Source organism: Bos javanicus, chromosome 11 (assembly GCF_032452875.1).
Source record: "Bos javanicus breed banteng chromosome 11, ARS-OSU_banteng_1.0, whole genome shotgun sequence".
In the NCBI taxonomy this organism is placed as follows: Eukaryota; Metazoa; Chordata; class Mammalia; order Artiodactyla; family Bovidae; genus Bos; species Bos javanicus.
This window is the reverse complement of record NC_083878.1, coordinates 37,303,486-37,329,836: the sequence shown is the minus strand read 5'-3', so window position 1 is coordinate 37,329,836 and position 26,351 is coordinate 37,303,486. Positions and strand designations below refer to the sequence as shown.

The following is a 26,351-nucleotide window of genomic DNA, read 5'->3' as shown; positions in this document are numbered from 1 at the left end:
GCATCGCTAGTTACATCATCTGTTGATTTTCTAACTCCATCGTTCCCTCTGCATTTAATAGTTTATGTTCTACTCAACGCAGAGCCTTCTCTTCCCATTACTTTTTTATATCACTATAGATACAGGGGGTTTTAATTTTATTCAATGGATTGTAATTAATGCTCAAATTATCCCAGGTGTGACCTGTGGTGGTCCCTTCAAGCTGGCTCTTGTGTCATTTTAACAACTTCCCTTATTTTTTGAGCACTGCTATACTTTCTGTTTCAGACGCATCTTGCATTTTCCCTGCCCCAGGCCTAAAATCAGCTCTTTTTATAAGGAGTTCTAATTCTTTGCTGTGGCAAATGGTATTTAGAAACAAGTTCTGGGAGCTAGGTGTGCGCCTGCTGCTCATTGTTATTCAGTCCTCTCAATGGACAGAGCAAGGAAAGTGAGGGTGTGTGTGCATTATATATACACACACACACACTCATATCTATATTTCAGTGGAAAATTTCTTTAAAATATAGACTTTGGGGACTCATAGCTGGGCCTACCGAAGCAGAATCTTAAGGAACAGGCTCATAAATCTGCATTATTTTTAAGTTTAGGCAGATTTTCAAACAGAGGATTTTCTAGAGGACTGATGGTAAAGGCAGGAAGACTAGTTAAGAAGCTATCAAAACTGTCCTGACATAGCTTGAACCAGGTGTGAAGTAGCAGGGGTGTGAACTAGGGCGGAAGCAGCAAGACAGAGACGATGTGACCAACTGGACTTGGGGCTGATGGATAATGGAGATGAAAGAAGAGGGAGTAACAGGCACTCCTGCCTGGAGAACTATTATTGCTGTGACCTGTTAACACTGCCATTTACACAGGCAGCGCTGAACACAGGCTTATTTCACTGAACACCTTCCCACTTATCTCCTATAATTTATATAAAAATCCAAGTGACATTCTGGGAAGAAAATAATTATGAAACATTATAGAATTTATATCTCTTCCATCATATTTTATCATATGGACTTAAACTTGAGTACTATCCAAGGCAAGAAGGATGACATGAATTCACTGTCAGCAGGCCAGGTTCCCACATAGATAAACATGGCCTGGCCAAAGTGAGTGCACTCATATCTACTATGCAAAATAATAGACCTGGAAAGGCTTTCCACCAAGAAGCAATGTCTATAATGATATCTCTCGTTGTTTTGTTTTGTTTTGTTTTAAAAAGAACTAGAGTTTGTTAGAGGTAAGTCATTAAGCCGAAATGACTGCTTACTTACTACCAGTGCAGCATAAAAGTCACTGGAGCATGAGTGAAACGTATAAAAGAGATGCAAGGAGAAAAGTAAAGCTAAAAGGAAATGGCCCTTGGAATTCTAACTGCTATAACAGAATGTTTAAAACCCAGATGAAAGTACAACCCAGAGGAAAATAATCATTCCCAGTGTTTCTGTAGTAAAAGTAACTCATCAACTACCTTCTCATTGCTGAATCCACAGGGCCCTTTCCTAGACTTACCGTGTTGTACTCCAGTCATACTATTGAGGGTCTCCTTGACACCGTCTCTGCTCTTGGCCTCCAGGCACTCCGCTCTCCTCCTGTCCCTGTGACTATTCGCATCATTCACATGCATCTTTATTTACTGGTCACCTGAAAGCTGACCTTCCCCCAAATCCTAAGCCTGGCCTCTTCTTCCTCCACATGCTCTCTGGGTTATCAAATCCACTCCCACATGCTCCCTGAAACTCATGAGGCTCTCTGCTGAGCAGGAAAGTGGAAGTGTCACCCTGAGTCGTGTCTGACTCCTTGCAATCCCACGGACTGTAGCCTGTCCTGAGCGAGAGACCCACATAAATGTAAAATCACCTCTTGGATGTTCCACAAACACTTCAATCTATATGTGTTCAAAGCTGAATTCATCATTTCCTGGCCCTGAATGCTCCTCATTCTGCTTCAATGAATGATAACCACCATCCAACCAGTTGATTGTTAACCTTACACCTTCCTTCTCCTCTATCACCTATATCCAATCAGTCAGCAGGAATCCAGAGTTTCCAGAACATACTCATTGCTTTCCTTGCATACTATCATAATGACCTCATATCTGGATTACTTTAAGTGCCTCCAGACTTTCTCTCCAACAATTTATCATTCACACCGTAGCCAGAGTAATCAAAACAGAGCCTAAATCTAATGATGCTCCTTTCTCCAGAAAACCTTCTCTGACCACCATCCACTCCCACGTATGGGTTAGGTACATGCCGTGAGCTAACTATCATAGATCTGAACACACAGACCCAGCTGCTAACTTATTTATGAATATTGCCTTCATGATTATAAGTTCCTTGAGAAGAGATGCATATTGCTCACTGATGGGTCCCCAGTGTCTGGAACAGTACATGAGAAATTTGCTGTTGTTGTTTAGTCGCTAAGTTGTGTCCAACTCTATTGCAACCCATAGACTATAGCCCATCAGGCTCCTCTGTCCATGGAATTTCCCAGGCAAGAATACTGGAGTGGGTTGCCATTTCCTTCCTTCTTGCCATTTCCGTCTCCTACATTGGCAGGTGGATTCTTTACAACTGAGCCACCAGGGAAGCCCACATGACACATAGAAGACACTTAAGAAATATTTGTTGTAAATCATTTTTGTTCCTCTAAACAAGAGACTATTAACTTAGAGTCTATGTATTCCTTAATAGAATTCAGAAGGTTTATGTGTTTAGATGGACTAAAAATTACTAAAAGTCTTTATTTTTCACTAACTTGGAACAGGCTTTAGTATTTCCTATCATTCAAAATGTAGGCAACAAACTATAGTAGTACCTGTGACCTTGAGATCAATAAAATCACAGATATTTTCATATAATATTACAGTTGTTACAGATTTTTCAAACATCATGTATACCCTTACTACTTTGAATTTACAATAATTATTAAAACTGCTAGAACTTTCAATTGCATGAGTTAATAAAGTTAATAAAGAAGCACATATATCATGACATATTACAATATTTTTCCAACTATATTATTCCAATTGTATTTCAAAATAATTAATTTTCTTTCCAATCCTATTTATGTATTTTATTTTATGCATTTGTGTACTTTATTTTATGCATTAGGAAATCCCATGATAGTGGGAGTATAAATTGATTTATCCACTTAGAAAAACTGATCATGTGTGCACCTCATGCCCCAGAAATACCACTCCCATGTGGAAATGGATATGTATGTTCACTTGTACTAGAATGTTAATAGTAGTCAAAAGAAACCAGAAGTCACCCAAATGCCCACCTACAGTAGAATGGATAAACTATATTTCTACACAATGGAAAATATGAAACTGATAGTAAACATGTAGAAGCTGAGACAAATCTTATAATGTTGATTGAAAGTAGCCAGACACACAAAAAAATGCATACTGTAGGATTCCTTTTAAAGGTGCAACACCAGGCAACACGAATCTACATTGTTAAAAGTTAGGATAGAGGTTACCTTTGCAGGGGGGGTACTTTGACTGAAAAGAGGTGCTCAGGGGTCTCTGCAGTGCTGGTAAGGTTCTATTTCTTGATGTAAGTGAGGGTTACAGGTGCACTGGGGTCGTGAGAATTGATCCAGCTGTACACTATGATATGTACACTTTTCTGTATCTAGATTATACTTTGGTAAAAGGACAAAGAAATGAGAACAAAGAAACTTACTATTCTGAGATGGGATCCATTAACTTCACAGTCTGTCAAAGGCAACCCATTCAAAAAATCCTGTTCTAAGCAGAAATTCCAAGGAGGTGATCTCAAAACAAACAAAAGTGAACATATACTAGTCATTCATTTATTCATTCAATAAATACTTATTAAGTGTCTTCTACATACCAGGCATCATTTTGGGCACTGTAGGCAGGGCAGCAAACAAAAAACTCTGCCCACTTAGAGCTCATATTCTAGTGAAAAGAGTCAACAAGGTTCAAAACAAAAAAGAACTAAGGGGAAACATGAAACAGGGATGAATAATGAGGAGTGTGTTGGGGAGGAGTCTACATTTTAAATAGGGTAGTCAGGGAAGGCCTCACTGAGAAGATGACCTTGAGCAAGGACCCAGTGGAGGCTAGTGAAGTCATGTGACGTCTAGAAGAAGGAGGAGATAGACAGAGGGAAAGTGCAAAGGCCCTGGGGCAGTAGGGTACCTGGGCATTCCAACCGGGAGGCCAGTGTGGCTGAAGTGGAGCAAGGGATGGTGAGAAAATAGACCAGATCATAGAGGTAACAGAAGGCCACATCTCCAAAGAGGCTTAGAGGCCATTACAAGGACTTCTACGCTTGCTCCGAGAGTTCTGAGCAAGAATTAACATGACTTATGTTGCAGCCAGATCAACTGGCTTCTGTGGTGAGAATAAAATGGGAGAGGCAAGGATGGAAGCAGGAAGGAAGCAGTGGTTAAGAGGAGAGAACAGATGCCACGAGAAACACAAACACACGCACACACACAGACACCTTATTACTGTTGTCTGCAGCTCCATAACACTTCACTCCTAAATATCCTAGCACATTTCTCCTAAGACAAGAACCTTCCCTTACGTAACTGCACTGCTACAAATTCAGAATTTTAATGTAAACACAGTGCTATTTCCTAACATATACTTCCATGTTCAAACTTAACCCATTGTCCCAATACTGTCACTTATACCAATCCCTAACCACCCCAACCAACCCTGAATATTCACTGGAAGGACCGATGCTGAGATTGAAGCTCCACTACTTTGGCCACCTGATGTGAAGAGCCAACTCACTGGAAAAGACCCTGATGCTGGGAAAGATTGAGGGCAGGAGGAGAAGGGGGCAACAGAGGATGAGATGGTTGGATGGCACCACTGACTAGATGGACATGAGTTTGAGCAAATTCAGGGAGGTGGTGAAGGGCAGGGAAGACTGGCGTTCTACAGTCCATGGGGTCGCAAAGAGTCAGAAACAACTTAGCAACTGAACAACTAACCACCCCAATCTAGGATCACATATTGCATTTACTTCTATCCTTTTAGTCTCCTTTAAACTGGAACAGTCCCTTACTTCCCTGTGTCTTTTATGAGAATAAGTCTTGGGTTTTTTTTTGTTTTTGTTTTTGTTTTTTTTTGCAAAGTACAGGCCAGTTGTAATGTAGACTGTCCTTAAATTCATATTCACATTTCTTCATGATTAGCTTCAGGTCATGAAGATTCTGAATCCTGCTTCTAAGCGCCAAATGAGAATATATTAGTATTTTCAGAAAGTATGTACAGAACGAGTTCTATAGACATCTCATCCCCCTTGTCATACCTTTCTCCTTCTAAATAATTTGAGATATGAAGAACTAACAACAACTAACAATACATGAAGCACTTACTGTGTGCACAACAGGTGCTAGGCAGGGGACACATGGAACTTGTATCAGGTGGGGAGAGGGGTAAGTCAACAAACGCAAAACCGTGAGTGCAACGAGTCCAGCGGGGAGGTCCTTGCATGGTGGCCTGGATGCACAGAGAAGGAACGGCCTAAAGAGTCCGGCTGTCAAGGTGCGGCTTCAGGGGGCGATGATACTACACTGAGATTGAAAGAAGAAAAAGAGCGTATGTGTGGACAAGTGAGGGGAGTCAATGGCATGTGCTAGGTTGAGGATACACAAAATAAGGTACTGGGTCCAGGTAACTGCAAGGAGTTTGATATGGTCTGAGGATGTTAGGAGAGGGAGAGACATCAAGCTGGAGGAAGACCGAGGAACCAATCATAATAGTCTTAGGAGACTATTCTGAACGAGCGTGGGTAAGCTTGATACTTATCTTGCTGGTAACGGGGAACCTTAGGTAGATTTTAAGTCTGGCTTGAGGAAGATTCTTTTTCAATGTCTGTTACATGGCCAAGCTCAGTAAATCATTCAGGGTTCACTCATCACCAAGGCTGGTGATCAGCAGGGATGCACCAGTATCTGTACGAGGTAAAGCATGGGAATAGTTCTTCACCAGCAGGCAAACAGCTGCTGTCCTAAGCCTCACCTGCCTCAGCTGAGGAGCCTGAACTAGCTTCAGGAAGTCTCCTGTGTGTGTCGTCAGGCCATCTTTCTGGTACCTGCTAGCATGGGCCCTTATTCCTACATGCTCCCCTCCGCATCCAGCCCTACCACTGGACCCCAGCAGGAGAGTGAACACTCTTAGCAGGGGCACTGGCACCCCAGTAGACAGATGCTTGATGTACACATAGCCGTCCAAGACTGGTCATCAGCCAATGGCCAGTATTTCCTAGGGACATCCTCCATGGCCTGTTATAAGAACTAAAAATTCCATGATATGTTCAGAGTCACCACAATTTTGTTTTTAAAACTTAATATCATTTTCCTGACTTCTTCTTGACCTCAGCTCAGTACTTCTCATCATTGTTCTGCTCCAAAAACCCATTTGCTACCTCCTCTTCTAATCCACCTCCTACAGTGGAGTTGCCATTCATTCTTTCTCAGTCTATACCTCTCTTATTAGACAATCTTCCTTAAAAGGACAGCCCTGTGAAACCTAGGCCCGCCTTCCAGGCTACAGCTGATTGAACTGGTGGACATCCTGACCCTGCTGACCCGGTGCGGCCAATCAGATTCTCTTTTCTGGAAATCTGGAATTCAGGCTCACAAGACCTAATCAATTGGTTTCATAGGGCCAAGCTGCATAATCTAGTACAGTGAGGTTAAGATGGCTTTTTGGGGTATGGCCATGTGTAAAACGGGTCACTGAGTTAAGGAGCCAGTCTGCAGTCAGAGAAAATCAAAGCATATTTTATCCAGAGAGAAGCAGAGATGTGATTCCCTGTGATGCATGCTTGCAAGAGAAAGAAACAGGAAAAGACTAGCTGCCTGATAACTGTGCAGTGTATGAGAAGCCAGCAATATACTCTATAACTGAGTATCAAAAGATGCTCTTCTCACCTTGTGATCCCCTCCTTAACTCTTCTTTTGAGAAAATTTCAGTCTCTTGCAACTGATGATCTCTTACTTAGAAGGCATCTCATCACTGGTGGATCTTGTTTTACTCGTACCCATAAAATCAACTCATACTGAACACAGAAAAATGTTGTAGTGACATTATTAAACAATATGTAAACTAAACAAGAATTCTCAGTAACCTCAGAACAATTCTCTGACCAGCCTATATATGTACTACCAGTCCACAGAAAGCATCTTTCCTCTCAGGGAGGCAGAGCTGGCCTGCCACTCCCCTCCTTCACGCTGATGGGAAGGGGAACGACAGAGAATTAGTGGGCAATCCTAGAATCCTTCAACTCCTAGGCTGAGGCCATCCAGGTGTCTGCCTCCCATTGAGAGAAGAAAGGGGTGAACTGGTAAAGAGGTCAAGGTCAAGAGATCTGACCACTCCCTTTGCTTTCCAGACAAACTCCACCCACTCAGCTGCCTCAGTAGGTAGGTCTCAGTAAGTCTGTCTCCAACAGCAAGACTGAAGACTAAAACTTCATTTTCAAAACTCAGGATCTCTGGAAGTAAACAAAGTCAATGTATAGATTGCTGCTGGTCCTTAAACCAGCAGTTGCTAAAAACTGCACCGATTCCTCAATGTATAAACAGTTATACTGTTTAAATATATAAAAAGCGACGTATCTTTCATAGGATATAACAGCATCTCTACAAATGCAGAATGGTAACCAAAGCCTCAAATTTCTGTCATTTCTAGGTTAAATTTTTTAATGATTGCTTGTTTCTGGGTCCCCAAATATTCAGTATCTTCCGTATGAGAGGAATGGGCTGCCTGGTAGGGAAGGTCAGAGGCTATAGGCATCCAAAAAGAAAAGTCTTCTCAACAAATGGTGTTGGGACCACCGGATATCTGCATGCAAAAGAAAGAAGTTGGACCCTCCATCTCACACCACGTATAAAATTTAACTCAAAATGGATTATCTTTCTAAATGTCAAAGCTATAACTATAAAACTCTTAAGAAGAAAACAGAAATAAATCTTCATGACCTTGGATTAGGTGATAGTTTCTTAGATATAACACTAAAAGTATAAGTGACAAAAGAAAAAGATGAGTTGGATAAATTAGACATCATCAAAAATAAATTGGACGTCATCAAAATTTAAACTTTTGTGTTTCAAAGGACATCATCAAAAAAGTGAAAAGACAACTTACTGAATGGGAGAAAATACTTGAAAATAATATATTAGATGAGGGGCTTACATTCAGAATATATAAAGAACTCTTACAACAATAAAAAACAAACAAGCCAATTAAAATGGGCAAAGGATCTGAGTAGACATTTCCTGCAAAGAAGTATACAAATGGTCAAAAATTTACTGAAAAGGTAATCAGTATAATCAGTTCTTAGGGAATGCAAATTAAAAGCACAACAAGATACCACTTCTCACCCACAGGGTGGCTATAATCAAAAACACAGCAACAAGTGCTGGCAAGGAAATGGTGTCACTGAAAATCTCATATGCTGCTGATGGGATTGTCTGGAAAACAATTTGGCAGTACTTCAGGAAGTTAAACTTAGAGTTACCATATGATACAGCAACTCCACTCCTAGGTGAAATATACTCAAGAGACGAAAACATGTCTACACAAAGGCTGTGGACACACTCTTCCACTGCCCACAGGGACACATTAGCCGTCTCCTAACTTGTTCCAACCAATCCTTGCTTGGTTCTTTCTGAGAAGAAAGAACACTAGACTAGGTGACAAATTAATGAAAAAATTGATTCTGTTAATTTAAGAATTTAATAAATGAGTCGTATATATATATATTTAAAAATCTATTTCACAAGCTAGCAATATCTTTTAGGTTAGAAAAAAAAAAAAAACAACACTGATCTATTGAGCTCTGAAACATATGAATGAGGTCCCGAACATCTTGCTGCATAATAGACTAGCAGCATCAACATCAACTGATGGGAGCTGGTTAGAAATGCAGGATGTCAGGCCTCACACCAGGCTTACTCAGCTACATGTGCCTGGGTGACTCCTATGCACAATGATATTTGCAAAGAGCTGTTTGCTGTCAAGCACTTTAATTACATTTAAGACCAATCCACATATGACAAATCAAGTTAAACCTACAAGAGGAGGCTGACGGCTTGAAGATGTGTCGTCTGCTGGCTAAAGGATGCTTTCCGTATGGCTCTGCCTCCTGGGGAAGTAGTCAGTCCCAGAAGCAAAGCCAGCAAGGTAAACCCTCCCAGCAGCTTCCTTTTTCTTGTTTGGTGGCAAATACATCAGCTACATCACAAAGGTGTCCAGAACCACCTCCTTGCAGGTAGGAGAGCCTCTAGGACAGCCCTGCCTAAAGATGCTGCCATGGAATACGTTTTCACTTCCCACAGTATAATCTACATTCTTGTGGCCCACTGGCGGTAGGGCCTATATAATTCTTTATAAGAGAGCATACTCCAGGGTCATGTTTTTCAAGCTGTGACCCATTATATAGTAGCCATATTTTAAAAATAAAACCATGGTCATATATTCTGAATTAAAAGGGATCTATGATATGATATGAGCAAGTCTACTCATAACAATAACTGAATGGAATATTTGTGAGTGTCCTGGGAAATCTAGGACATATGGTGGCAAAACCCATGAGGCATTAATGACCTGGATGAGAATTACTATGACCTTGGTCTTTCTCTGGATATCTAGACCAGAATTCTGGCCATACCAGGTTCTTTCCCATCCTGGTACCTTTGCACGTAACCTCTCTTCTCCATCACATCTTCACTTACCTGCCCCTTCTCATCCTTCAGATTTCAGCTTAAACACCATCTCCTTAGGGCACTGCTCTGGACACCTTATTTAAAGTAGCTTCCGCACCCTACTTGACCTAGTTCCCCTCTATGGTCATTCCCTCCTTGGTACTTAGCACAATGTGTATTCACCTTGCTGTCTTGTTCATTCATTGTTGGCCTCCTCCATCAGAATGGGGGCAAGAACTTGGTCATGCTCAATGCTGCACCTGGTATATTCTAGATACTAGTTTTTGATTAAAAAATAAATGGAAAAGTAAAATCTACCCAGTTTAGAGAATAAATAAATCTTAATAAAAACCACCAGACTAATAGCTTATTAACAAGAATAACAGTAAAATCATTTATGAACAGACCATAGGTAGTTTAGTCACTAAGTCGTGTCCAACTCTTGCGACCCCATGGACTGTAGCCAGCCAGGCTCTTCTATCCATGGGATTCTCCAGGCAAGTATACTGGAGTGGGTTGCCATTTCCTTCTCCAGGGGATCTTCCCAACCCAGGAATCAAACCTGGGTCTCCTGCACTGCAGGCAGATTCTTTACCAACTGAGCCCTTTCATTACACGATCATGCCAATGAACAAGCAAGTGAGATCCGATGAATAGAGGATGAGTGACTTTGCTTAAATCTCTCCCTCTCTGAGCTGTAACCTGTAAAATAAAGGCTCTCAGAGTTGTGGGTGAAGGGATTTCTGTGTGTGTGTGTGTGTGTGTGCAGTGTCTGGTACAGAGCAGGCACTCAACTCAATACAGGTTTGATTCTTTATAGTTACCCCTAAGTTTCCTTTATTCAAACTCGTCAAGGGACTGAAGTATATGAAATCAGATCTCCAGGCCTTCATGTGAATCCGTTTACCCAACACCCCAAGCCCAACCATGGCTGTTACACCTCTCTCTTCAAATTCAACAAGTACAATTGTGTGTACTTGCAGTACCAGATAATTTTAGCCATGTCACAATTGAGATTTTATTTTTTTTAACATCTCCAATAGTTCACTGTTTCAGGTCATTGCTTCAAATCTGGTGATGTTCTAAGATGAACCTGAACATGGTTCCATTTCTAGACAGAGTTCTAGTGATCTGCTTCAAATAGCCTTGTGTAAAGCACAAAACTGGAAAATAAGAGTTACAAGGAGTCATGAACTGACCAAGTTCTGGTTAGAAACAAGGCACAATGGCAGAGACCACAGTGACTAAGAAAAATTAAAGAGTGTGTAAAGCAGTGAAGTGATAGCTCTGGGCTTTGGAATCAGACTGACTTGGGTTCCAATTCCCATTCTACAGTCTGCTAAAGAGTGATCATGGGCAACGTCTTTAACCTCTCTGTGCCTTGGTTTTCTCATCAATAAACTGAGGCTAACCACAGTACCAACAGGATAGCACTGGGTCTACACTCAGGAAATATTGGTTCTGCTTATTAAATTCATTCTCAGCCTCAAGAATCTTATATACATTTACAAATGAAAATATTCAGAGTGAAGGAATGGCACTAAATGATACATATCAAGTGAGCAGCATTAGTCACAAAAGATGCAAAACTTTAGGAGTGCAAGGCACTTCTTCATCTAAGGGTGGTAAAAGGGCTCATGGGAGATGTGAGATTGAAATGAATGGGGCGCTTAAGACAGAGATACAAATAGGCTCCCTGTGGTGGCCACTTCCTATTTGCCAAACACTGTGGGGAACCTTGTATGTTATCCCCTTAAGCTAAAGTTAGATAACTTTAAATCGCCACGCACTGATGAGAAGATATTTTATTGATGACAGTTGAGACTCACAGAGATTTAGAAATTTTCCCAAGTCACCCAGCTGGTGGCAGATCTAGGTTCAAAATCAAATTTGTCCGACCAAAGCACATGCCCCCAACCAGTATGTCACTGGGGAAAGGGATTGGGAAGAGATGGACAAAGCAGGTGAGAAACTATTCCAGCATGAGGCAGGAAAGAACAGAGTCATGGAAAATAAAGGTATAAAGGTAGGTTAACACCAAAGACAAAGGAAAACTCAGGAGTTTGGACTTCAGACTGTGGACACTGAAGAATCACTATTTTGTTTCTGGTGTATGTGTGTGTTTTTAATTAAATACTGTACTACTGCTATCGTTACTAAGAGCATTTACTGATCACCAACTAACGGCAAGGCCCCACAGTAAACTATCTGCATATATTATTTCAAATAGTTACCTGTTTGAAATTGAAATTCTGCAATTTAGTTGTTGTTAATTCCCTTCTTACAAATGAGGGCCTGAGAGGTCAAGTCACTCACCTAGAGGCCTCTAGTAAACAGGAGAGTGGATTCAAACCCAAGTGGGTGTGAAATCAAAGTCAGTGCCCTTTTCCCAAATGTGGTACTGCAGAAAAACCTCCCTTGCAACAGAGAGCCAGGAAAGAAGAGAAATGAAAATGGAGTCAGACACAAAATAGGGTCCCAGAATAAGGGAGAAATGTCTCCACTGGAGTCACCATGAAAATGATCGGGAGGAGACAGACAGTAAATGTGTGCATGACCTTTCCTTTCATTTGCTCCAGTTCTGTGTCATGGTCTGCTACCTGCAGCAGAAACCAAGTTAGTAATTATTCCTGCCTCGATTACTGTCCTTGCCTTCAAGCCCTGATTTGAGTGCTTCTGTTGCTTTAAGCATCTTCCTGTCCCATCACAATGCTATCAGAGCTAAAATATGGCATCATCCGCTAATCTGTTATCTGTATTGAAGGGTAATCATTCAAGAGAATAAAACTAAGCCTCCACATCCAATAAATCACATTATGCTTCACATATCAACATTTTTTAAAATCTGACTTAAACACATAGTCTTTCAAATCAGGAGGACACATATGCTGAGCTCTAATGAGCTCTGTCAAATCCTACATTATTATTAAAGTTCATCGTGATCTCAGAGATGATACAGTTTTCTAAAATGGAGTATGGCATCAATATTTGTTTGGCTGCTTTCTAGTTAGGATTCTAGGCAAAGTAGCACAATAAATAATGCAGTAGAAAATGTATGCGTTATGAATATATCATTCAAACAAATGCAAAATCTATGTGGATGATTACTTATCTTGTTTGATGGAATCAAGGGTTAGAAGTTTTAATATTCATGTCATGATTCCAAAACACCCCAAACATTTTTGCACTAAAATCTTAGCTTTAGTCCTCCTCATTCAATGACAAACATTAATATTTTAAATAGAAAATCAGTAGTATAACTAGCTATGCAGAAATGAGTTGAAATTCATAAAGATAAAAGAATACATATTTCTTCTCCATATGTATAGTTAATACATTAATATTCCTAAAATTTTACAGTATTAATTTCAAACATCTAATATGTTTCTGGGAATAAAATTATGAAGGAAATGGCACTTAAGAGTTCCATATACTAAGGATGAAAACAAATATGGTTTATATACTACCTTCACCAGATGAAGATATTTACATATATAAGATAAAGCAAAATAACAACATAAATATTCTGTATTCTCTAATTTTACAGTTCCCAATTATATAATGATCTGTGATTTGTGTTTTTTAATCTATTTGGCTTAATTTTATTCCTATGTGCAAACATATAGATGGATATTAAAGAACTCTGCTCTCCTACACATACTCAGACCCAACCAAATAACATGGAAAATTTAGTCCTTTCTCCACAGGCAGCCTTGCTACTATGTCTATTCAGCATAAAGATATAACTGCCTTAATAAACAGAAACTAAATCATCAGGTTTTTTTGTTTTCAACAATTGAAGCTCCCTGCAAATCCAGTTAGACAAATAAATTCATTCACCTTTTCTTCAAATCTGAGTGTTTCTTCAACTAAGTCAGATATCACAACAACCCCACTAGTCCAACAGTCTGTCATAACAGTGGTTCACTGCAACTCCACCCTTTTCCCACCTTCAGTTTCACAGGACATCTATTTTTTTTTTTTTTCCTGTTAGAGGAAAACAATTAAGATTAGGAGTTCAAATCCTCAAAGTAGTTCAGTGAACTGTCACATTACTATTATTTAACCGCAGGGAATTTCCTGTTTAATTGCCACTTTCTCCCTTCCCCAAAGGACTACATCTTATTTTGATGGTGTAATGGAAAGCACTGTGTTAAGAAAGGGCAAAAACATAATAGGTTTTAATTTTTAAACATCTAACCTTTTCATGAGTCACTGTTAATCATTTGCACCTGTGACTTTAATAATCAGCGTGGAATTACAGCAGCAAAATCTCCAGGACAGAACTAGGTGAGAACGCCCCAATCACAACCATTATCACAGCAGGGAGAGAAGAAAGCTCTTCTATCAAATGTGACATGAAGAAAGTTTTAAAAGTCAGTTCCACCAAATCTCAAGAACAGTTGAGCTCCTAGCACTTAAAATCTTCATCTTTTAAAAGTCAACATTTTTAATTTATATACATTTCACTATATTTTAATATATTAATATAGTTTTTTACTTTCTGTAACATTTTCTTTCAACTTTAGGGCTTGAGGAGGAAAAGGGCTCCAGAAAAATCACAATAGTACAAAGCGGGGTACTCGGGGAAGCGAGTCTTCTAAAGCATCCTTCCCATGGAGAAATTAAGACCAACAACATTATGCCACTGAACCATTTATTTCATTATGAAATGAGACATAGAGTACAAGTGGCAATATTCTGAAATGTGATGGAGGTTGTTCTACATCAGTGAACACACAAGTCTGGAAGGTATAAATACGGTCTCTGTCAGCTGTAGTCCATCCTCAGCAAGTCATTTTCCCTGTGGGCTGAGGCTCCCATATCGTGGAAACCTTCCCCAACTGCCAAGGGCTGAAAAGGAATTCCCTGTGAACAGCATCTGGACCACACCTTGTATGGTCACAGGAGAAGCTGACAAGGGCTGGAGAAAGATGCGTCTAGTCCAAAGATGAGAGGACAGGACCAAAAATCAAAATATATCCCTTTACAATTTAATAAGGAGGACCTTCTAAAATGGCTATTCATCCGGTTTTGTCTTCACCAGTCCAAGCCATTCACTACTAGATGTTGGTCATTCTGTGGGCTGGAGGGTAGGGTTTTGTTATACAGAAACTGCCAGTCTTTTGTACCCTCAGTGATGGTGTGGAAGCATCCATTTAGTGTATAAATATGATTCTCGGCACTAAGTCACTACCAAGTGAAATATTAGAGAACAAACTCCCCACCCACTGCAGAAATTTCCTAGTTTCCAAGCATGTGGAAAGAAGATTCCAAATTACCTTTAGCAAAATTTCCTTTCTTTCTTTTTTTTTTTTTTTCAATCCTCTTACTTGCTGAGGAACCTTCTAAAGAGCCTCCCACAGATGATACCCCCAGTTCAGGTTATTGGTCCTAAATTTTCCTAGTAAGGGAGGGAAAGAGAAGTGTTTAATAGCTCCCTAGGATCCTTCCACTTGTAGCAGGAATGAACACCTAAAAAAGCACCAGGACACTTAACTCCTTAGTGATTTAAAAAGCCTTGCTGAGCAACAGATCAAGGGTAAGGTAAGCAACCCTTACCCTGCTTCTGCCCTAGCCTTAGAATCAGCAGCCCTTCTGTAATTCCCTGAGGTGCCAGAGAGACTCCTTTATTCCATAGGGCACCCAGATCTGACTCCACGCAATCCCAGTTAGTCATTCTTCTTCTCACCCTTCCAACCTCCACACCCAACCCCTCCACACCGCCCCAGGCCACCTCCTTACCTAATAATGTCGTCGTTGTGTCCCAGGAAGAATTTTTGGCTGTGCTCGCGGGTGTTGTAAACCACCCCGACCCCAGCCACAAAGTAGACCACCTCTTTGCCGGCGGTGTAGTACAGGTTGTTGCGGCACTGGTGACCCCGGTACCCGTACACCCACTCCAGCCGGAGCTGGCAGCTGGGAGCTGTCCGATCCGCCATGATTAGACGACCCCACTAGCCCCCCGGGCCCCCCGCGCACGGGTCCGCGGCCCCTGCGCGCCGGGTCTGTCCTCTCCAAGTCTCGGGCTGCGGAGGACCTGCAAAAGGCTCAGCGTGCAGCGCCGGGCGCTGATTTCCGCGGCGACGCACTCACACAGACCAGCACGCCGGCCGCCACCATCATCCACCGCCGCCGCCGGAGACGAGCCGCCGGTGCACGGCCGCCAGACCCCGCCGGGCGCCCCGGCTTCCTCTCCCCCGGGCTAGGCGTCTTCACCCGCGCGCGCGCTCCCGCGCGCCTCACTGCACCTGCAGGCTTCGGCCCCCGGGAGAGGTTTTTGGGAGGGTCACCCCGCCTTTTAAATCAAGGATCTGCATATCCAAACACTGATTACCCAGTTCGCTCACTGAAGTTTGCAGTGCGCGGGGCGGGGGCCTCGCAGCAGGCAGCGGAATTTATTCTGTGACAGCTTTAATTTGACAAGGAACTCCGGTAAGCTTTGCCATCGCCATCCTCGGATCCAAAACTGACAGTCTACATCCAGGAGGCGAGAGCCAGGAAGAAAGAAACAGATATTTTGCATAAGTCACCCAGTCCAAGCAAATGATCCCCAAACTAAGCCAAGTTTTTAAAAAATTGTCAACTATTCCTCTTTTCTGTCTCCAGATCCATCTTTTTTTTTTTTTTTTTTCCCTCCCATATCCATCCTTTTAATGATACGAAATATGCCCTAAATGCTGCCGGGTGGTGATTACTGATATGATTTGAAAGAACATTTGCAGTTTCCCCATTAAGCCAGGGCAAACATGCAATGATCATCTTTTAGACTCTCCAATTAGTTGTGTATATATTCAGAATTCATATCCTCCGTGAACCCTCTCTTGGCCGAGAAAACCAGAACGAACTTAGCAGCTCTCACTAATCAGGAACTCCAATGGCAAGCTTCATAAAGATTTTTTTTTTTCTGAATCGGAGGAAACTGAGACACTACGGTAGCTGGAGGCAGGAAAACACAACCTACAAAAGCTCTCAGTCCAGAAGAAATTATAAATAATTAACAAGTGACCGAAATCGTGTACCTTTCCCCAGAAACGTTTGCGCTAGCTATGGGGTCCCGTGGGCTCAAGGGTCTCGTCTCTAAGCCCGGCGTGGGGAGGAGCGCCCACGGAACCACTGGGGACAGCGAGCCCCCCCACACACGCGCACACACGTCCCAGGCATTGGTCGATGCCCACCCGAGGGATCCAGCCCCCGGGGACACCCCGGCCTGCGCACAGTGCCGCGGCGGCTGCGTCCTGCACTCCTCCCACACCCGATCCAGGCTCGCCTGCGGAGCATCCCAGCTCTCCCGCCTCTAACCTCTGCTCTGAAACGGCCCCGCCAGCACGTCCTGGATCTCACAGGGCAAGCGAAATCCTCTGCTTGCCCGCCCCCCGCCCCTTTCCCCGCCTCCCGCACCGAGGACGGGCTTCGTCACTGGGACGCCACCGGAGAGAGGTTCTTCCTCCAGTCTAGGCTCCGGGGGCGGGGCCACACCGCCGCTTTCGGGAACCTAGGCTGGCGGGTTACTAGGCGAAATCTCGGCGCTTGGAAACGGCGACGCCCCAGAGCGCTGGGTCCGCCCCCTCCCTCTACCGCCCACGTCCCCTCCCCCTCCCGATGCATTCTGGGAAATGTAGTCCGCTCCATGAGGCCTCAGGCAGGGAGCACGCGGTGCCAAACCACGAATTCCAGGATTCCATGCGCCCAGAGTGGGCCACATAGAGGCCGCTAACCACGTCCCAGGTGCTTGCGATTCTGCAGAGCAGAGGCAGGCACACCAAGCACAACCTCTGGTTCTCGCCCTGAGTTCCCCAGTGACTGAGCTACTGGGCCGCGTGCGTGTATATCTAGAAAGAAAAGCAGTGAAGTTGGAATAAAGACCAAACCATCCCTATACCGGGAGAAATATCAATAACCTCAGATATGCAAATAGCACCACCCTTATGGCAGAAAGTGAAGAGGAACTAAAAAGCCTCTTGATGAAAGTAAAAGAGGAGAGTGAAAAAGTTGGCTTGAAGCTCAACATTCAGAAAACTAAGATCATGGCATCCGGTCCCATCACTTCATGGCAAGTAGATGGGGAAACAGTGGAAACAGTGGCTGACTTTATTTTTCTGGGCTCCAAAATCAATGCAGATGGTGATTGCAGCCATGAAATTAAAAGACGCTTACTCCTTGGAAGGAAAGTTATGACCAACCTAGATAGCATATTAAAAAGCAGAGACATTACTTTGCCAACAAAGGTCCATTTAGTCAAGGCTATGGTTTTTCCGAGAGTCATGTACGGATGTGAGAGTTGGACTATGAAGAAAGCTGAGCACCGAAGCATTGATGCTTTTGAACTGTGGTGCTGGAGAGGACTCTTGAGAGTCCCTTGGATTACAAGGAGATCCAACCAGTCTATCCTAAAGGAGATCAGTCCTGAGTGTTCATTGGAAGGACTGATGTTGAAGCTGAAACTCCAATACTTTGGCCAGCTGATGTGAAGAGCTGACTCATTTGAAAAGACCCTGATGCTAGGAAAGATTGAGGGCAGGAGGAAAAGGAGATGACAGAGGATGATATGGCTGGATGGCATCACCAACTCGATGGACATGAGTTGGGTGGACTCCGGGAGTTGGTGATGGACAGGGAGACCTGGCGTGCTGTGATTCATGGGGTCGCAAAGAGTCAGACACGACTGAGCGACTGAACTGAACTGATCTCTATACCACCTGAAGAATTTCTTCTGCACCTGTCCCTGAGGGCTACTGTAGCCGACTCAAGCCCAAGTGTGTTTCCCATTTCAGTTTTAGTTTTTATTCAGATGGAGTCTAATCTGTTAAAGTGCAGTGCTGCAGCATTTAAGAAAAAAGTTAGGCTGTCTATTCAGTGAATTAAAGACCTAAATGTAAGACCAGAAAGTATAAAATTCTTGAAGGAAAAGATAGGCAAAACACTCGATCACATAAAGCAAGATCCTCTAGGACCTGCCTCCTAGAGTAATGGAAATAAAATAAAAAATAAACAAGTGGGACATAAGTATTGAAAAGCTTTTGCACAGCAAAGGAAGCTATAAACAAGGTGAAAAAACAACCCTCAGAATGGGAGAAAATAATAGGAAATGAAACAACTGACAAAGGATTAATTTCCAAAATATACAAGCAGCTCATACAACTCAATACCAGAAAAACAAACAACCCAATCAAAAAGTGGGGGAAAGACCTAAACAGACATTTCTCTGAAGAAGACATACAGATGGCTAATAACACATGAAAAGATGCTCAACATCCCTCATTATTAGAGAAATGCAAAACAAAACTGCAATGAGATACCACTTCACACCAATCAGAATGGCCAGCATCAAAAAGTCTACAAACATTGCTGGAGAGGGTGTGGAGAAAAGGGAACCCTCTTGCACTGTTGGTGGGAATGTAAATTAATACAGCTATTATGGAAGACAGTATGGAGATTCCTTAAAAAATTAGGAGTAAAACCACCATATGACCTAACAACCCCACTACTAGGCATATATCCCGAGAAGACCAAAACTGGAAAAGACACGTGTACCCCAATGTTCATTGTAGCACTATTTACAATGGTTAGAACATGGAAGCAACCTAGATGTCCACTGACAGATGAATGGATAAAGAAGCTGTGGTACATGTATACAATGGAATAGTACTCAGTCATAAAAAGCAATGCATCTGAGTCAGTTCTAATGAGCTGGATGAACCTCAAGCCTATCAAACAGAGGGAAGTCAGAAAGAGAAAGATTAATATCATATATTAATGCATATATATGGAATCTAGGAATATGGTACCGATAAATTTATTTGCAGGGCAGCAATGGAGAAACAGACATAGAGAACAGACTTATGGACACGGAGTAGAGGGAGGAAGGAGAGGTTGAGATGTATGGAGAGAGTAACATGGAAACTTACATTACCATATGTAAAATACATGGCCCATGGGAATTTGCTGTATGACTCAGGGAACTCAAACAAGGGCTCTATAACAACCTAGAGGGGTGGGATGGGGAGGGAGATGGGAGGGAGGTTCAAGAGGGAGGAAGATTGGAAATGCTAGGGCTTGGATGAGCAGCTGCTGCCTGCAGCAATGAAGAGAATGTGAATTGGTCTCATCATTCTTTTTAAGGAAACAAGGATCTACAGATCCATGAGGTCACAAGACAATAAGCGCACTACCAAAAACAAAACCAAAAAACATGGTCTGAAAAAGAGTTGAGACATAAGCTGAAATATAATGGGCTTCCCAGGTGGCTCAATGGTAAAACATCTGCCTACCAATGCAGGCAATGCAGGTTTGATCCCTGGGTTGGGAAGATCCACTGGAGAAGGAAATGGTAATCCACACCAGTATTCTTGCCTGGGAAATGCCATGGACAGAGGAGCCTGGCAGGCTACAGTCCATGGGGTCACAAGAGTCAGACACAATTTAATGACTAAATGACAACAGAGCCGTGCTGCAAAACAGTGCAATGAATTAGAGACAGAAATTCTATATAAAAATTCATAAGATGAAGAGCTTTTCCAGCTTTAAGTCAGGAAAACTTCATGGAGGAAATAGGAAATGAAGGTATAATTGAGATAAGTAAACCTAAATTGAAAACAACTGCATGTATTTATGGAATAAAAGGGTAGATACAGAAAAACAAAGATTTGGAGAATAGAACTGGTGAAAGAGATAATTCATGAATGATGAGAAGGGGACATAAACTTGAAAGGTTAGATTATGGATGGAGCTGAACCTAGAGGTTTGTGCCATATTCTTAAAAGAATGGAAAGCCATAGGATTTTTTTTTTTTTTGAAAATGGAAATACCTATAAAATCAGTAGTAGTCAAAGCATCAGGTAATAGAGGCTTAAAGTAGTGCCTGAGGTTCTACATAGAGGTAGTAGCAATGGTCCAGAAAGGAAGGGACATCTTCCAGAAAAAAATGCAAAAGGATGTTAAAAAAAATCTCAACAAATAGAAATGGATATAATATAACATGTTCATCTCCTCAGTTACTTTAAGACAAGATACACCCATCTGAATGCAGAGTTCCAAAGAATAGAAAGGAGAGATAAGAAAGCCTTCCTCAGTGATCGATGCAAAGAAATAGAGGAAAACAACAGAATGGGAAAGACTAGAGATCTCATCAAGAAAATTAGAGATACAAAGGGAACATTTCATGCAAAGATGGGCTCGATAAAGGACAGAAATGGTATGGACCTAACAGAAGCAGAAGAGGTGGTAAGAATACACAGAAGAAGTGTACAAAAAAGAGCTTCATGACAAAGATAATCACGATGGTGTGATCACTCACCTAGAGCCAGACATCCTGGAATGTGAAGTCAAGAGGACCTTAGAAAGCATCACTACGAACAAAGCTAGTGGAGGTGATGGAATTCCAGTTGAGCTATTTCAAATCCTGGGAGATGATGCTATGAAAGTGCTGCACTCAACATGCCAGAAAATTTGGAAAACTCAGCAGTGGCCAAAGGACTGGAAAAGGTCAGTTTTCATTTTAATCCCAAAGAAAGGCAATGCCAAAGAATGCTCAAACTACCACACAATTGCACTCATCTCACACGCTAGTAAAGTAATGCTCAAAATTCTCCAAGCCAGGCTTCAACAGTATGTGAACTGTGAACTTCCAGATGTTCAAGCTGGTTTTAGAAAAGGCAGAGGAACCAGAGATCAAATTGCCAACATCCACTGGATCATGGAAAAAGCAAGAGAGTTCCAGAAAAACATCTATTTCTGCTTTATTGACTATGCCAAAGCTTTTGACTGTGTGGATCACAATAAACTGTGGAAAATTCTGAAAGAGATTGGAGTACCAGACCACCTGACCTGCCTCTTGAGAAACCTATATGCAGGTCAGGAAGCAACAGTTAGAACTGGACATGGAACAGCAGACTGGTTCCAAATAGGAAAAGGAGTACATCAAGGCTGTATACTGTCACCCTGCTTATTTAACTTATATGCAGAGTACATCATGAGAAACCCTGGGATGGAAGAAGCACAAGCTGAAATCAAGATCGCCGGGAGAAATATCAATGACCTCAGATATGCAGATGACACCACCCTTATGGCAGAAAGTGAAGAGGAACTCAAAAGCCTCTTGATGAAAGTGAAAGAGGAGAGTGAAAAAGTTGGCTTAAAGCTCAACATTCAGAAAATGAAGATCATGGCATCTGGTCCCATCACTTCATGGGAAACAGATGGGGAAACAATGGAAACAGTGTCAGACTTTATTTTGGGGGGCTCCAAAATCACTGCAGATGGTGCAGCCATGAAATTAAAAGACACTTACTCCTTGGAAGAAAAGTTATGACCAACCTAGATAGCATATTGAAAAGCAGAGACATTACTTTGCCAACAAAGGTCTGTCTAGTCAAGGCTATGGTTTTTCCAGTGGTCATGTATGGATGCGAGAGTTGGACTGTGAAGAAAGCTGAGCGCTGAAGAATTGATGCTTTTGAACTGTGGTGTTGGAAAAGACTCTTGAGAGTCCCTTGGACTGCAAGGAGATCCAACCAGTCCATTCTGAAGGAGATCAGTCCTGGGTGTTCTTTGGAAGGAATGATGCTGAAGCTTAAACTCCAGTACTTTGGCCACCTCATGCAAAGAGTTGACTCATTGGAAAAGACTCTAATGCTGGGAAGGATTGTGGGCAGGAGGAGAAGGGGACGACAGAGGATGAGAGGATTGGATGGCATCACTGACTCGATGGATATGGGTTTGGGTGAACTCTGGGAGTTGGTGATGGATAGGGAGGCCTGGTGTGCTGCGGTTCATGGGGTCGCAAAGAGTTGAACACGACTGAGCAATTGAACTGAACTGAACTGAATACAGAAGAATATATTAAAGAACTGAATCTGCAGATTGAAGTGATACATTGTATACCAGAAAAAAAGATTTAGAATAGTCTCCATGAAGGCATATCCTAGCAAAATTTTTCAACTTCAAGAATAAATAGTATTTCAAATCATGTGCCATCTTTAGAGAAGACTGTTATACCATCTCTGCCAATTAGTAATTAAAGAGAAACATTTAAGCATTTATTTTGCCTTCTTGGAGGAATTAAAGTTTATCCTCAGTTGATAAAGGAAAGCTACTTTCATAAGAATGCTAGCTAATAGATGTAGGGAAGATGATAGATTAAGAAAATCAGCCAATGATGTGACTGATATAGGAAAATTTGTAAATGTATACCAAAATGATTAGATGAGAGGATATCCCTTCAATAATGTTAAAGAATCACCCTACAAATCATGTAACTTTAAATGGACACTCTGGAGGTCACCATCTCAATCAAATTATCAAACTTAGCATCACGAGTACTGGAACAATTGCTCTGTCTGCCTCCGTATGTTATGCAGTATAAAATGATGCCTAAAACATTTTGACCAAATATCTAACCCAAGTCTAATCAAGCTTATTACTTAACTCTAAGTTTACAGAAAATATGGGCTAGATGAACAAGTTAATTTAAACTATAGGTAAAAAATCAGGTGAGGCCAGAAAATAGGGCAGTGTACACACAAGTGGTCTGGCCTCATCAAAAATAATAATAATAATAATAATGAAACAAAAAGTACATAATAAAAAAGTGGGCAATTATTCTTGGTCAGAAGAGACGAAAGAGATACTACAACCAAATACAGCATATGAATCCTGATTGGATTTAGGTACTGATTTTTTTTAAGTCCACAAAAGACAATGCAGGGGGATTTCCCTGGCGGTCCAGTGGCTAAGTTTCCCTGCTCCCATTGTAGCGGAGTTGGGTTCAATTCCTGGTCAGGGAACTGGATTCCACATGCCACAACTAAAGATCACACGTGCTGCAACTAAGACTCAGCATAGCCAAATAAATAAATACTTTTTAAAAAAGACAATGTGGGGAGAAGGAACAATTGGGAAGTTTTAAGACAATTTGAATTATTCTAGAGAATATTTGGGAATTATTGTTCTGATTCTTTGTAAAATCATGTTCTAAGGATACACATCCTAAAGCATTTAGGAATAAAATGTTACACCTACAACTTACCTTCAAGTGATTCAGAAATGTGTTCTCTATGCACATACAAACACACCAATATGCATGCACAGAAGAGAGAAAGTAAATATGGCAAATATTAGCAATTGCTTCATCTGTGTATCTTTTCTGTATGTTTGAAATTTTTTATTTTATAAAATAAAATATTTATAAATTTTTTCTTATAAAAGACTGGGAAAATGTTTCTCAAAGATCTAGGCAGAAACAAAAGTGAAGGAAGGATGTAGAGATCAGGCTGGCCTCTCATTCTGCACTGTAATCTCCATTGCTGGAAAAAATTGAGCAGTATTTATAAGTTCTGATAGAGAAGGATAGTGTGCAACATTAGAATTATACCTAGCTAAATTAAGTGTGAAAAAAACAGGCAGACATTCTTAAACTTTAAAGAACTTCAGGGTAGATTTTAGCCCTTGTGACAGTTATGAACTTCAACGACGAGTAGCTGAAGAACACACATAAGCCATTTAAAAAGGTAGAAGTTTCTCTATCACATAAAAAACAACTGGAAGTATAGCAGATTAAAGAAATTGCCAGACACCCAGAATCTTCCCGTCTTTTCCCCATCTTGTTGTTATACATTAATACAGATTTCCTCCTTGTGGTTTAAGATAACAGATCAAACTTCAGCTTTAACATTCCAGCTAGCAGGAAGGAGAACACAAGATCCCCTTCCTTTATGGATATTAAATTTCATACACTCCTGCTTACATCCCATTGGCCAGATTTAGAGTGCATCTAGCTGCAAGGGAGGCTAGGATTATAAACTATATTGCGGGAATATTTTACTGAGAAAGAAAGAGAAAAGAAACGCTGGTGTTCACCAGAAGTATCTGCTACCTTACTTATGAAAAAACTACCTGACTATGATATTCAGCCACTCAAGAAGTGAACAAAAGAATCAGAAATGGAGACGAATGGTAAAAAGATGGGAGATGAGCAATACATCAGTTTAATAGGGAAACAGTTCTCCCCATTCATTCTTCAGTTTCACTTTTGTGATTGGCATTAGCTCAAGTAAAATTGGTTGAAACCCTCTATTCAAAAAAATAAGCTGGTATAATTCTATTCTCATGAAATTATTTCTATTCATTTGGCTATCTGTCCATGCATCAAACTATATCTGTATAGAGATATTGTAATACAGTTCACCAAAACCTAACCTAGTTATTTCTGGAGCAGTGAGATTTAGAATTTAGTGAGGCTTATACCTTTTTGACTATTCAAAAATACTTGAAATGAACAGGTACCATTTTTAGTAAAACAATGTCATTATCTGTGCATCTATGGTCAATTAATCTACAACAAAGGAGACAAAAATATGCTATGGAGAAAAGAAAGTCTCTTTAATCAGGGGTTCTCAGGAAACTGGATAGCTATGTATAACAGAGTGAGATTAGTATATTTCCTCACACCATATACAAAAATAAGCTCAAAGTGAATTAAAGACCTAAATATTAGACCCAAAACCATAAAACTCCTAGAAGAGAACATAGGCAGAACATCCTTTGACATAAATCATAGCAATCATCTTTGGATCTGTCTCCAAAGGCAAAAGAAATAAAAACAAAAATAAATAAATGGGATCTAGTTAAATTCTTTTGTAGAGCAAAGGAAACCATCAACAAAATGAAAAGACAGCCTACTGAATGGGAGAAAATATTTGCAAATTATATGACTGACAAGAAGTTGATAGCCAAAATATATTAACAGCTCATATAACTCCATCAAATAACAACACAATTTTAGAACAGCAGAAAACCTGGACAAACATTTTTCCAAAGAAGACATACAGATGGCTGACAGACATGAAAATATGCTCAATATCACTAATTATTAGATAAATACAAATCAAAGCTACAATGAGAGATCACCTCCCACCTGTCAGAATGAGTATCATTAAAAAGTCTACAAATGATAAATGCTGGTGAGAATATGGAAAAAAAGGAACCCTTGTACACTATTGATGTTTTCCACTATGGAAAACAGTATACAGGTTCTTCAAAAACCTAAAAATATGATCACCATATGACTACCATATGATCCAGCAATTCCACTCTTAAGTATACATCTGAAAAAAGCCACTATTTTGGAAATATACATGCACCCCAATATTCAATAGCAGCATTATTTTCAATAGTCAAGATATGAAATCAAGTCAGGTGTTCATTAACAGATAAGTGGATAAAAAAGATGTGATATATATACACACATACATATACATACAATGGAATATTTTTCAGCCATAAAAAAAGAATGAAATTATGCCAATTGCAACAACATGGATGAACCTAGAGAGTTTTATGCTTAGTGAAATAAGTCAGACAGGGAAACACAAATACTCTGTTATCACTTATATACTCTGTTATCACTTTTTAAGATATGGAACCTAAAAAAAAAGTAAGACAAGCAAATGTATGTAACAAACAAACAAAAATGTACAGACTGATACAGAAAACAAACTAGAAGATACCGGTGAGGAGAGGGAAGGGGAGAGGGGCCAGATTGGGGTATGAAGTTAAGAGTTACAAACTGCTGTGTATAAAATAAGTACAAGGATATATTATACTGAACAATTAAATACAGCCATTATTTTGTAATAACTTTAAAGGAGTACAGTCTATAA

The 26,351-nt window shown here is 40.9% G+C and overlaps 1 protein-coding gene across 4 annotated transcripts in view; it reads right to left on the bottom strand.

Annotated features, from left to right (window-relative positions):
- Nucleotides 1–17,295, bottom strand: part of EML6 (EMAP like 6) — a 287,129-nt gene extending 269,834 nt beyond the window's left edge. For 2 of the 4 annotated variants that reach the window (XR_009739371.1, XM_061432384.1), the window contains exons 1-2: nucleotides 16,996–17,294; nucleotides 15,439–16,170 (exon numbers count right to left, since the gene is read on the bottom strand). Coding sequence is in view for 3 of the 4 variants with exons in the window: in XM_061432384.1 (XP_061288368.1) it covers nucleotides 15,439–15,635 (197 nt within the window). In the remaining variant the exon portion in view is untranslated. Of the gene's footprint in view, nucleotides 1–15,438; nucleotides 16,171–16,995 lie in introns of all 4 variants that reach the window. The other 2 variants (XM_061432385.1, XM_061432383.1) reach the window with 2 other exon arrangements.
- Between the last annotated feature and the right edge of the window lie 9,056 nt (nucleotides 17,296–26,351).